The sequence below is a fragment of the Vidua chalybeata genome, chromosome 14 (assembly GCF_026979565.1).
Source record: "Vidua chalybeata isolate OUT-0048 chromosome 14, bVidCha1 merged haplotype, whole genome shotgun sequence".
Lineage (NCBI taxonomy): Eukaryota > Metazoa > Chordata > Aves > Passeriformes > Viduidae > Vidua > Vidua chalybeata.
Genome location: NC_071543.1, coordinates 8,586,688 through 8,600,326, shown reverse-complemented (window position 1 = coordinate 8,600,326; position 13,639 = coordinate 8,586,688). Strand labels below are relative to the sequence as shown.

General features: G+C 46.2%; 1 protein-coding gene across 1 annotated transcript in view; it reads right to left on the bottom strand.

Annotated features, from left to right (window-relative positions):
- LOC128795252 (synaptotagmin-like protein 4) overlaps positions 1-13,639 on the bottom strand; it is a 35,733-nt gene that overhangs the window by 10,759 nt on the left and 11,335 nt on the right. The window contains exons 2-8 of the mRNA XM_053955877.1: positions 11,996-12,560; positions 9,634-9,785; positions 4,893-4,986; positions 3,726-3,816; positions 3,461-3,554; positions 1,788-2,876; positions 319-417 (exon numbers count right to left, since the gene is read on the bottom strand). Of these exons, the coding sequence (XP_053811852.1) occupies positions 319-417; positions 1,788-2,876; positions 3,461-3,554; positions 3,726-3,816; positions 4,893-4,986; positions 9,634-9,785; positions 11,996-12,096 (1,720 nt within the window). The 5' untranslated portion in view covers positions 12,097-12,560. The remainder of the gene's footprint in view (positions 1-318; positions 418-1,787; positions 2,877-3,460; positions 3,555-3,725; positions 3,817-4,892; positions 4,987-9,633; positions 9,786-11,995; positions 12,561-13,639) is intronic.

Below are 13,639 nucleotides of genomic sequence, written 5' to 3'. Positions count from 1 at the left end.
CACCTCGGATCAATCCACGGGCTGCCAGCAGATCCACAGCCTCGTGCAGGAACAGGAGAGACAGGCATGAGCTTCTTGCCAACCCTTTGAAGCCCTTGTGTTTTTGCTGAAGTAACAAACCATCAATCTAGCTGTAATTTCCTGGCTCTGAATTTAATTTTAGGCAGTATAAACTCTCTAATTTGATGATGAAACTATATGTCATTTTCCTAGCCTAGCATGTTCTGTTCCATGCACAGAACATGGTGATGAAAATTGGCATAATATATTACCTTCAGCAAATGTAAACCAAAAAGAAGAAAGAAAGATGTTACTCACTCTCTGTGGTTGTGTAAATGTTCACCATGCTCTTTGCAAGATTAATGCTATTTGCTCGGGCCAGTGCCTGAGCAGCAGGAGAATGATCCCCATCTTCCTCTGGAATACACAAAAAGCCAAATCAACATGGTAAATAAATAAACACAAATGGGCAGTGCATCAACAAGCCCGTGTGTGTGTGCCTCCCTTGGTCCCTCTGCCTAGAGCACGCTGCAGTTACATTGCACAGGGCTGCTTCCCAATCATCCAGGTGCTCTGATGTCTCCCCTGAGAAAATCTCTTCACACTGTGTCAGGAAATGTAAATACTGGATTAACCCAGCCTCCAAGACAGACCAACTCTCGTGAAGAGCTTTCAGAGAAACAGAGCCATCTGCTAATACCATCCTAAAATGAATGAATTAATAAAGGAAAAAGCCCTGAGAAATACTAGAATGATCTAGTCTATAAATGGTTGGACTTAATGATCTTACATGTCTTTTACAACCCACAATATTCCATACAGAAAATATTTGCAATGACCTGAATTGCAACTCAGAATTTTCATAGGAATGTTATAAGAGGTAGGAAATAAGCCAAGAAATGACACAATTAAAAAATAAAAATCAGAGGAGTCAGTGGAAAATCCTCTCAAACAGGTCTTACCCAGGTACATAAGGACAGAAAAATTGGAAAAAGAAGGGAAGATGCTCTCTCTCTGTAGGTCTTTGCTTGGAAGAGAGCAGAGCTGTGGGTAATCAGAGCCCAAATGTAAAGTGAGCTGCAAATAACAATAACATTTTCTCATAGTAATAGTCACTACAAGAGCCCATCAAACCCAGAGGAAGAGGCTGCTAAAATGGTGATGCTATTGACACCATCATGGTTGAGAACATGGTATCAGAACCCAGGAAGATCAGACTCCTTGTTCAGTCCACTTTACTTAAAGTTTAATATCAAAGTTCACTTGTGCATTCCAAAAAGACTCAAAATGTCATTTAGGCACTGACAACCAGTGGCTATATCAAGGTACTCTAAGAGTCAGTGTATTTATTAAACACTTTGCTTCACATTTTATTTTATTATTCTACTTGTGTTAGACTTATCGCTACTATCACAAAGAATTCTTCCAGTCCCACTTTGAAGAAAATACAGTCTTGCCAGTGAGTGAAATAAAGTGCGATCCTGTGAGGTGTTGGAGGCAGTGGAGGGCTGTCCCAAGGTGAGGTAAGGCACAGGGGCTGGGAGTGGGGAGGAAGACAAGGGAACATGGCACCGTCCCCTTCTGCACTTGCACTAGGCTACACAAGATTTGTTTTCAGAGCTGATTGCAGAACACATTCTACACAAGCTAACTCTGCACAAATAGCGATATAGGATAAATGGGCAGATGAAGAAAATGTGCAAAATGCAGAAGGGTTAGGGAAGAAAACCAGCCTAGGGATGGCTCTCTATTTGGATTTCACAGGGTGCAGTCACAGCCCTCAGTACCTGAGTAAACAGCTGAGTCTGTTCCCTGAACAGCTTCTCTCTCTCCAGATGGTTCACCGGGTGTTGGCTGGTCTGAAGACTTGCACATTTTTTCCTCATGTAGCTCTCCATTTATTTCCACGTTGTCTTCGGTGCCCAGATCAGATCTTTCCTCTTTCTCATCACCACTTTCACCATCTGTGGGCACAGGCTCGATCAGTATCTGCACCCTGCTCGCCAGGGACCTCCCTGTGGGCTTGCGCTCTCCTGCCACAACCAGCTCCTCCACGGGCGTCCCTGGCCCCAGCGAGCTGCCAGACACATCCTTGGTGGGCGACTCGAGTTGGATGGAAGGCGCTCGCACAGGCAGTCTGGATTTCTTGGAGCAGTGCTGCACCACCTTCTCTTCCTCTGGCATCAGCAGCTTCCCATTGCTTTCACTCAGCAAGTCATTTCTTGTAGCCAGGCCCCCTTTGCTCTTGGCACACGTGGATCTGGGAGTGACGGAAACTGAGCCCTTCCTCGCAGGAGTGCCATAGCTTGGCTCTTCCTCGCTAGAAGACAACGTTATTGTCCTTTTGGAGGGGGTCCTTGTTTTGGTGAAGGCACCAGGTTTTTCTTCAGCATCCTGGCCTTGCCCAGACTGCAGGGAGAGCGAGCGGCACAGCTTGAGCTGCCGAGCGTCTGCCTCGGCCCAGCCCGGCTCTGCCGCCGAGTCTGCTCCCTTCTCCCAAAAGTCCTTCAAGCTCCTGAAGTGCTCACGGTCGAGGCCGATATCCTCCTCCTTGTTACTCATGGACGAGATGGTGTAGTTCACTCCTGGCTTACCAGCCCGGCTGCTCTCCCCTGCTGCGGGCAGTGGTCTGGGGCTTGCCAGCGGCTCTTTCTTTGCAAGGCTGTTTTCTGCTGGCCCCTGCTCAGATGTGGGGAAGGTTCTGCTTGCTTTCTTCTTAACTGGTATTTTGCTGGGAGCATAAGTTTCTTCAGGCGGAGTTTTTGGCCCCTCTGTGCTGCCAGTGGCCCCATCAGCAGCTTCTCCTCCAGCTGCAGTGCTGGGCTGAGGCACGGCATCCTCTGGAGGCTTGGTGGGCAGTGGAGATACTCCATGACCTACAGCAACAACAAATACTCAGAGCCTGTCCCACTGCATCACATCCAATCTCCCCAGAAGGTCTGGGCTGCAATTTCTCAATGAGAAGACAGGGAATTTTCAGAAATCATCAATATATTCCTAGTTCTTTTCCATATTCAGACTCTAGAAAGCTCCCTCCATCTGAAGAATGCCCTGAAAGCCCCAGGCCTTCTCCCTGCAACAGGGCACAGAAAAAATCCACTGAGCTCTAAACTGTTGCTGTGAGTTGTGGATTTGTTGGAAGGATCCCTTTCAACTTGACAGCTTCCCTACTGGCTATTTGCTATGTTCTGAAACTACACTATACAGTCAATGCTGGAAAGAGAGGGCAAGTCCTCCTCTGGATTGAAGAGCTGAGAGCCCAGAGAAGTTGTAGTCATCAGATTGCTTTCTGCCTTGGTCCCTGCTGCCCTGCCTGTAATTCACAAAGCATTGGCAGCCCATTCTTATATGCCAAGTACTCTTTGTTATTTATTTGTACACACATTGAAAAGCATCTTGTCTCTTGGTGTTTGATGTTGAGTAACAAAAGCACCAATAGCTCACTGAACAAAAAACTTACCTTTTTTAGACAAATGAAAGCTGTTTGTTGCAGTCACAAATGGACTTGTTCCAGTGTCACTCTCTGAGGAAGAAACATCATGTATGCTGGATCCCTGAACAGAAAACAAATCTTATCAGTGTATAAATACTGGCAAGACTGGAAAAAATGTATTTTATTTGAGCAGAGACACCAGGGCAGGCAGCCTGTGGAGCCCCTGTCAGCAGGGATAGATTTTGTGAAGCTCCAAGAAGTAACAAAGGTGCAGAGGCTGTGCCTGTACTACCTTGTATGATGCAGACAACTGGACAGGAAGTCTTGGCTTCAGTTTTGGCAGAATTTTCTGCTCTGTGGTTTCAAGAGTAGGTGTACTGGATCTGTGGTAGAGGAGAAATGCCTGAACAAGGAGGTCTGTGGCAATGATGATGTGCCTGTTTGGGTGTTCAGGCAGTCTTCAACACCACCTCAGTTCTGCTCAGATGCAAAACTTGTTCAATAAAAACAATGTGTATCAACTACTAGGTTTATTCAGACTTTCCCCTTCTGGGAAGTGCCAGAAGAGCCCAAGGGCCATGCAGAAGGAAGAGACATTTCCATGCAATGGCTCAGGAAGGAACAGGCCACACCTTGCTTAATACTGAATGAGAAAAACAAAGCTAGCTTTTCAGGATTTAACCAACCCCCTGCAAAAAAAACCCACTGGGTGTTGTGCCAGCAAAGCAGGAGTACCTAGGGTCTGTTGCCTCTGGATCCTTCATTAAACAACACCCACTAATCAGCTGCAAGAGGTTTCCAAGTGTTGTCAAGGCCCATATTTAATATTTAACTGGAGCAACTGGCACCTGTGGAGAATGTTTCCCCATTCTGCTGACAAAAAAAGGCAAATGAGATGGGAACAACAATACATGAATATGTGAATATTTTAAATGCTTCTCCATAGTCCATGGATATTGAGTGAGGTCACTGACTTGCTCACTGGAGTGCTTTTAATAGATGTTTCTGCTCAGTCAGCACAACGTGAAATCCTACCAAGCCTTGATGGAGAGTGCTGAGCACTGGACACAGAGGTTGGCACCAGCAGGAAATGAGCAGTTTCCTCAAACCATTCATTTTGTTAGTGTTGTTCCACAGCAAAAATTAAACAAATAAAACCATAATTACTTTGGAAAACTAACCAGCACATTCTGACATTAGAGACAGCTTCTATTTTACTGATCCCTTATCAAATCATGCAAGAAAAGACTTTTGCGGGATAAGCACGTTAGCACTTGATTATTAGGGGTGTATTGATATTCTGACAATTCCTAGAAGAAGGACTTAAAAAGTATCCTATACAACTTATTACTTATACAATCTTAGAAACTCAGTTAAAGACCAGGGTTTAATGGGTAGCATTCAATTGTCATTAGAAGTAAGAGCAGCAGCCTGAGCATTGCACATGCAGCAGTGTTACCTTCCCTCTCCTGCATCAGCAATGTCCTCAGGAAAGGCAGGACTTGGGGCAGCTTTGCTTTCCAGACTCCTCTGGATGTGCTTGTTGTCCTCATCTGTAATACAAGAGAGACAACTGAGAAATGACATTTTATTCAACTTGTCATGTTTGGTGTGTTTTGTTTGGGGTAAGAAAATGCTTTGCCGAATGAAAAAGAGTCTCACCAGCAGAGTCCCTGGGGGTTTAAGAGGACAGGGCTTTCAGGGGTTCTGCCTGATCTCCCCAAGGATGGGGAGGTCCCAGGGTAGCAAAGGCACTTCCAGACCCCACAGGTCCAAGAGGACAAAGCTGCCCAATGCCTGACTTGTGCCAGGAGCTGTCACATCACTGGAAAGCTCCACAGGACACTGCCATGGACTGTCAATAAAGTTAATCTTTTCCAGGATTTAAATTCAGCCATTTCCTGTTTTGACTCAAGTCATCCGATCTTGGCAAACAAAGGAGGAGGCCAATACAGCTAATGAGGAGATCCCTGTTATTTTTACTGGCACAAGGCCCAGCTATATCTTCTGAGCTCCCAAAGACCCCAAATCAAAAACAATAGAGGATGGTAACTTTTACAGCAGACTCCAGGGTATAACGCTGCATTAGATATTTTGTTAGCAAATGGGTTTTCTTGCTACTGCAAAACCAAAAGGATTAAACTCTCAAACAGAGAATAAAAAGTAAGCATAGTGTGGTCAACAAGATCTGCACATATTTATTCATGCAGCTAGGTCTATTTTAAAGAGAAAATCTACCTGTTACAGGAACTGCCAAACCCTTTTAGAATATATTTCATTAAACAATTTAATAGAAAAAGAAGTTCAGAGGATTCAGAAGTAACATTAAATAGTATAGCCTTGCTTGTTATCTGTTTGGAAAACCACATGAGGGCCAAGAGCAGGCCAGTCCTATGGTGAGAAGGCTCAAGAGTCAACACTGCCTGTGTGGTGCCATCCAGCATTAGCACAGTCAGCCTCCAAGTCACAGGAATACCCAAAGATTCACTCCCCCTTGCCTGTGCACTCCCATGGAGAAAAATGCTGCATTCCCAATCCTCCTGCCCACCCAGCACCTGGTCCTGAGGAGCAGGAACCGAGCAGGCACTGCTCAGAGCTGTGTGCATTAGGACTGCCTGTCTGGCACACGGGGGTGGCAGCTGGGGCGCCCCGTGGTTTCCACAGCAGTGGGAAGTTGGGGAGCTGCTCCTGCTGAAAAACAAGAGTCTGGTTGTATAGGAATGAGCCAGTTTTAGAGAGCATGTTTTTGAGAGAGGGACTGTTTTGCCCATGCCAACACTGATGCGCACCAAGCATCACTGAACGTTGTTTTAGGAGACAGAGCCCGAGGCATGGTTGGCAGCACGTGCAGGCCGTGGCACGTGTGGGCACAGCGGGGCACACTGAGGAGATTTATTGATACAGTGAGCCACATCCTCCTCTTCTGCCTCAGACCTGGGGGAGGAAGGTGCCAGCAGGTAGCTGTGCTGGAAGTGAAGGGCCCAAACACAGAGCTCCCACGCTTTCCCTTTGCCTGTCATGGTCGAAAAGACCTTGACAACCAAGGACTGCATTCATTTCTCATCCCTCTTGCAAAGGGATGTGTTGTACTTGCTCTTCACTGACACTTCCCCCTCAGACAGAGCTCCTCATTCCTGGCTGGCAGAGGCAACAGGAAGCCTTCACTTCCACCCATCCAAATCCCTGCCCTGAAAAATGGCTCAGCCACTGCCACAGCTACGCCTGGCTCCTATCACCACAAACAGTTTAGTACATTATAATCCATCAAGACAAGCAGTATGTCTTTGCTAACTTTAGGATGAGACAATATAAGAAGCAAATTCCAACAGAAATCAGGACTGGCCTGACCAGGTTAACTTGCCCATACATGTATTTTTATACATGTGTGTAAAATTGGCAGGCACTCCTGCTCCAACACTTTTACTCATTTCCTACCACTCTAAAACAGAGACTCTTAGTGCCTGGGACATTCATAACTAACTGTGCATCAGGGCTCACTTGCCACAGCAGGTGGATAAAATGTTCTCTCTTGTAGGTGATTTTTAGCCCTCAAGAATTGCACATAAGTGCAAGGAGAAGTTATCATCAAATTCATCCATCGGTGCTGCTCTGCAGGCTGTAGTTTAAATACAGGGTATCTATCTGTTTTATAGATTTGTATTACTGCCCATGACTAGTGTTTTCTACTACAATCAATACCTGTGAAAACCCTTCGGGATCCCCACAACCCTCCCTTCTGAAAACTAAAACCCTCCTCCAGAAAAGATCACTGGGAATTTTCCTTTGCAAGCACAAATTTCCACTCCTCCTCAGCCCACTTACCTTGCAAAGGGAATGCCAGCAATTATCTCAGTGGGGTTTTTCCATGCAGGAATTTTCTCATTTCACTCCCTAACACAGAGCTAAGTCTAAAGACTCAAATCAGGAGTTATTAACACAGATTTGACTAAATGAACAAGCACCTCTACATCACCTTGAAAGCCAGCAGAGGTGAATGACTGATCTTTCCAAGGGAAGGAAAAAAGTGTCAATATGGCAAGCAAAGGCTCTTATCTCATCTAAGGTGAATATATTACCTGCAGAACCTTGATGCACAACCAGTGATGCAAAATGGCAGTGGAAAAAGTAAAAGGAAGGAATAAAGTCACATGTTATACCTGTGCTTTATCAAAATAAGTCTGAGAATACAAATAGAGGAAAAAGGGAAGAAAAAAAAAGTTGAAAAGGGAATAAAGACTAAATCTAGACATAACTATATTTAATAACATTTGCTTCTTCCTTCTTAAAACAGCATTAGTTAAGTAATGCACGTGCAATGACTCTTGCATAATACTGCTGCATTGGTAAGGAGATTATTTTATGTATGACCTGAGACATTATCTGATATGTGCACATCAGCCCTAAAAGTTAAATATAAAACCAAGAGTATTTCAAATTCTGCTTTCCTGAAGTGGGCAGAGAGCTAAGGGTACAAGGCAAAGGGCAGACAATCCTATTCACTGCAGGCTGGTGGTTGGGCTGCAGAGCATTTGCCTGACCTGGGTGCAGGCAGAGGGGCTGCTGAAGCTCTGCCCCTCCATGCCAAGAGGGTGCAAATGCACATCCTCCAAAAGGAGAACGTGCTCTGCAGAAAAGCCAGGCACCTCTGCCAAGATGGAAAAGGTTTTATACATTTTAGCATTCTGGAGGTATGATAAAATAGTAAATTTAATGACATTATGAATTCATAATACCAAGGATAAAAGCAACTTCATATGAAATATGATGGGCCAGTTCTGCATGAGAGGCTCCAATGAATCTGTGCTAAGTTATGAGAGCTGTCAGGGGTAGGTAAAGAGCAAAAAGAAAATGAGGCTCTCAGTGAAGTCCCTAGTCAGCATTTAGCTTTCAGAATGTGTCTAAGTAACATGAAGCAAGGAGGAGAACCCTAAATCCAGGCAATTCCTGCTACAGACACATCCTGGCCAAGGAGTTTCACCAAAAAAGGAGTGACCTATACTGCTGCTCCCCTGGCAGAAGGGGAAGCTGGGCCCAGGAATGATGGCTGAACTGAACTGAACTGCTGGAGATGACGTTTGAGTGCTGGACAGATGCCCCTCTGCCAGGGGCTGTAGCCTTTACTGCAAAAGAACAGAGCCCAGCCATGGGGCCCTTGTTAGAGACAGTGGCAGGCTTTGCTTAGAGCTGCCTGTCAGGGCCAAGGCTTCCCCAGGGCAGCAGCAGCAGCCAGTAACTCCCCAGCCATGGCTGAGGATCTGTGACTGCCCACCCTGACAAACCATCCAGGACACTGTGTGACACTGGGCTGCTGGTCCGTCCTCGTGTTGTGGACGATGTGAATCATCCCCAGCTCTGCTCTGCACAGATGCTCAGCACAAAGTTCCAGCTCTGGAGTTACACTGGGACTCTAAGCATGGTCCTGCTTGTTTCACACAGGGCTGATCTCTTGCCCTGAGCTGACAAATGTGCTTTGATCTGTTTTACACAGCACCATGAAAGTTTATCTGCACGTCAAACAACATGCAACACATCTGCTTACAATTAGCACACGTGGCACACAGCCTGGGCACAGACTTGGCCACAAAGCCCCTTCTACTTTGAAAAGCACATTTTGCCTTGGAATTCTTTCCATGTAAGAAGTGATGCATGGACCCTCTCAAGTGGGCAAATACATGCCAGGAGGAGAGAGGCACCCTCTCCCTTTGCAGAAATGTGACCTCACCACTCCAGAGGCCTGTGAGAGCAGCTCTTGTCAGACCACTTCAGGAACCTGGGCAGGGGGATGTGTTTGACCCACACATGTCAACTTGATGCCAGAAACTGTTCTACATCATCCCCTTCTCTTTTTACTTCTGTGGTAAGAAATGCCACCAGTGACCTCTAGCAAACAGAAATTTTGGTAAAAAGAAGCAAAAAAAAAAAAAAAAAAAAAAGAAAGAAAAAATAAGCTGAAGTGGGGAAAAGGCATTCACTGCACATGGCTTTTGCCTTGGTTCTCTGCCACACTAATTATTTCTTTGGGCCCTGATTTTGATAACAAGGAATGTTTTTCTGGTACTGAAAACAGAGATGAAAATCCCCTTATCACAACACAGGGACTGGTTCTCAACAGACTGCCAGTACAGGGAGACTCCCATCCTGGACCAATATTTTTCTGGTCCATCAATTTGTTTTCTTAAGATGCACACTAACATACTTACTTTCTAGTTTGCCCTTTTTCCTTCTAATTGATGCTCGAAGTAGATCCGGCCCTGCCAAGTCTTCCTGGAACCGTTTTGCCTTCACTTCTGAAAACCATTCACCTGTCACAAACTTCTTCTTCTTTTCATCCGTGATGGAGCCTTGTATCCGCCTGAAAGGCAGTGCAAGCATTACACACCAAGCAGGTCTTCAATGTTCCAGCTTCCCTGAGCTACCTTTGAAATATGTCCATGGGTTCACCTGTCTGACACTACGAAGGATCCAGAGATTATTCTCTGCAATCACAAGAGCCAAACCAGCATTAAAACAGCAGCTGATTTACTCTTTATCTGAAATGGTAACAGCACCTTGTAAAAACAGGCTTTCACCTCTTCCAAATTTCACAAATCCAAATCATTCACCTGGCAAGAAGATTTGTCCACTTGCTTGGCTGCCCTGAGGGTTAAGGAAGCGGTGGGGCTGTTTGTCTGTCTTGCACTTCTCCATTTTATTTGTTTATTAATCTATTTATGGCAAAAACTTTTGGACCAAATTTGTTGCAAACCACAGAAACAAATAATGATATTTAGGGAAGCAACCCTGTTCCTGCAGCATTCTCCCTGGACACTGCTCCTCTCCCTGCTCCCCCTGCCATGCCTATTTTGGCACTTGCAAGGTTAGCTCTCCCTCCTAAGCATGGCTACTCCTACTATACCTCACCTGGGCACACCCAGGGCTGATTTTTGGCACCTAAACCTGTCAGTGCTCTGTTGCCAGCCTGTACTCTAATTCTCCTCACCATGGCTTGCTGAATTAGCTGCCTTTCAGCTGGCACAGCTCACCACAGTTCAGGGTTCCTGTGAAACCTGGGAGGCCAGAGGAAGCTCCTCTCCTCAGCCCAGTTCTCAGCAGGAAAAGGAGGCAAACCCCCAGATAACCCTGGAGCCTTGAAGGGTCACATTTGGCTGCCTAAAGGCCAGGAGGGAGCAGGGATAACTGGGCTCAAGCCTCTGCAGGCCATGCTGGGGACTCAACAGAAGCTCCCATCTAGACCAGGACAGCACTCTCAAGGTGCTGGGCCAGAGGAAATTGTTATTTTAATCCTGCTGACAGCAGATCAAGGAAATGCCATTGACTTCATTTGCCCAGCAGGCAGATTGTGTTGAAACCAAACGTGTCTTACTGCAGGTAGCCAAGCTGACAGCAAGGGGCTCTGGGCAGGACCTAATTCACTTCACTCCCAAATCAAAGCCTCCTGTGCAACAGCTTTCAAAGAGAAGCGAAACAAAACCAAAATAATCCAAACACTCTTTTTACCAAACCTCCATTTCAGAGGAAAAATTTACTCCATTTCAGAAACAAACAAAAAAATAAACCCCAAAAGAAAAAAAAAAAAACAAAAAAAAAAAAACAAACAAACATAACCACTTTGAAATTGTTTCAATTCAGAGGAGAGGTAAGAAGAGCATGCAGACACATACACCCAAGTCCAGGCTTCTGGCTTCCAGCTCCCACCTCTAAGCAGAGGCCAGGGCACACAGGCTCCCAGGAGCCTGCAGAAAAGCTTCCTGCTCCCTCTTCAAGCCTTGAGCATCCTTTCTGTACGGGGCTTACTCTTTTTTTGGCTCAATAGCAAATTGAAGACTTGCATCCTCAGATGGGGTAAACTGGCACAGTGCCATTCACACCCACTGAGTTACTAATTTCTTGCCACGGAGAATTCAGTGCCAGCTCCCTGAGCCTGCTGCGCACTGTCAGCCCAGATGGTCTAATGGCTGGCATTTAAAAAGCAACAGCAGCAACAAGCAATCCTGATCAACCAGACCTGAGCTCCAGGATGGCCAGTGGCAGGAGCTGAACTGATCCAGAATCCCTGGCTCTGGAACAGCTCCCTGCAAACCTCTGGCAGATCATGTAGCCTCTAATCACCCCTCTCTGTATGACAGATGGTGCAGACACACCCACCTCAAAAAGCAACGGGGCAACATAAAACAGAGACGGGGATGTAAAATCTCATTTTAAAACACACTACAGCCTTTCTGTGCTACCAGGTGAGTAGAACAAGGTAGCAGCTACTCCCGTGCTCAAACCTTTGCCACCAAGAAATCAGCGTCTTCCCCCACCAAACAGGAAAGGGGTGACTGCCCTTGGCATCTCTGAGGGCTGACAATTAACTGAAAAGGAGAGTCCCCTCCTGCAAGGACAGCAGCAACAGAAGGATGGCTGAGAAAGACAATGAGGTACAATGAAAAGATCTATCAGCAAAAGGTGCTGCAACCTGCACCTCTCCTTGTTCGCACACTGACACATGCTCCTCTCTCAAAGAAGTGAAAAAGTCTTCCCCAAGGGAAGCTCACATCCTGCTGTCACACACTCTCTCACCTGATGCGATCCCCATCCTTCTTCTTCAGCTCTGCATCTCTCTGCAGAACCTTCATCAGCTTTTCATACTCCTCCTCGGTCAGGAAGCTCAAGTCCAACATCTTCCCTACTGTCTTCTTCAGCTCTTCAGATGGCTCAAGCGGAGACAGAGCAGGCACTAATCCAGCCCAGGCTGCCACAGTGCCATGGGCAGCCCCTCACAGCCCCTGGCGCTGAGCAAGACGTGGCTGCAGAGAAAGGATTCACCGCAGCATGGCTTGGCTGGAACTCGCCCTAGCACCTGGACTTGCACTTCCAGGCTCTTGGCTGGCACGGCTCTCTGCTCTGCATGCCTTCCCCTGCCAGGAAAACTCTCTCAGCAAAATCAGGCTCCTTTGCCTTTCTTCAGGCACAGTTGCAGCGATCGGGATGCCAGTGTCAGTCACAGAGGGAGGCAGGGGAAGAGCGAGCTCCTGCCGGAGCTGCCTCAACAGGCACGAAAGCTCATCTCACCCACAGCAGCCCCAGCACCTCTGGCATGCGCTCTCCTCCACAGGGAAGTCTGCTCCGTGGAGTTCAAGCATCCCTGCAAAGAAATAGCACCGAGATGCCTTTTATGATAAGCATGACATATGGTAATCGAATGTGTACATTGGGGGTTTTTATTTGTTCTCCAGCACAAGTTCCAAAACAGGCTGTCCTACTTTCCTCCCCGTCCTAGAGCTCCTCACATGGTACTAACCTAACCAAGACAATGTTTTATTTTAGCCCTTTCCTACTAACAGATAAACAGTTGACTCAGCATGCTACAAACAAAATAAGCATATGAATTACCAAATTGCTTGCTTGCTTTTTACCTCAATTCTTCTTATTCTCACTTCTTTATGCCCTAAATGAGACCAAGGATAAGCAGCCAACCTTTGTAAAGCAATCGGAAGATGAGAGAACAGCAACCTGCAAGCATTTCTGCTGCATGTTATGCTATGAAATACCAGGGGCTGCTCATTTTCTAATATGTGTGCCCTTTGCTTTATGCTGCACTGATATTTGCTATTCAAACACTACTGGTGCAGATCACTTTGTGTTTCAAAAGACAGTGAAAATGGCCAGAGGCTGCAGGGCGTGGCAGAAAGGTAAAACAAGCACTGCCTTGCCACTTAATTCCTTTTCCTCTCTCCTGGCCAACTTGAGGGCTGTAAGGCCCACTTTTGAGGGGAGGAAAAGTTCTGCTCCTGTCTATGTAGGCAGTTTCTACCTCATTCAATTTTTCTACTGTTTCCAAACCTTTCAAGTGTTTGTAGCTTTCATGATACTTTGCTCTTTCTTTCAAAGGCACAGCCTTGGGAGTCAGATCATTAAAAAATAATAAATCCCATCTTTCATGGCAAACATGATCTGAAGGTCATCAGCCCATTCCCTAAACTCAAAGCTTGTATCCCCCTTAGTCTCTAATCTGTACCTTTGAGGATACAACCTCAGCCCTTTCAGGCCACTTATTTCAGTGCCTTGCTGTCAGCAAGAAACTTCTTCCTATTGCTGATAGGTGTCAGTCCATCCTGGCTGACACAGGAATTATTCCTTTACAGCCATCCTCACTGGGCTTGACACCTCAGCCTCCGTGTTAACCAACCACAGCTCCTTGAGATCCCTCAAAGCTGGCATGTT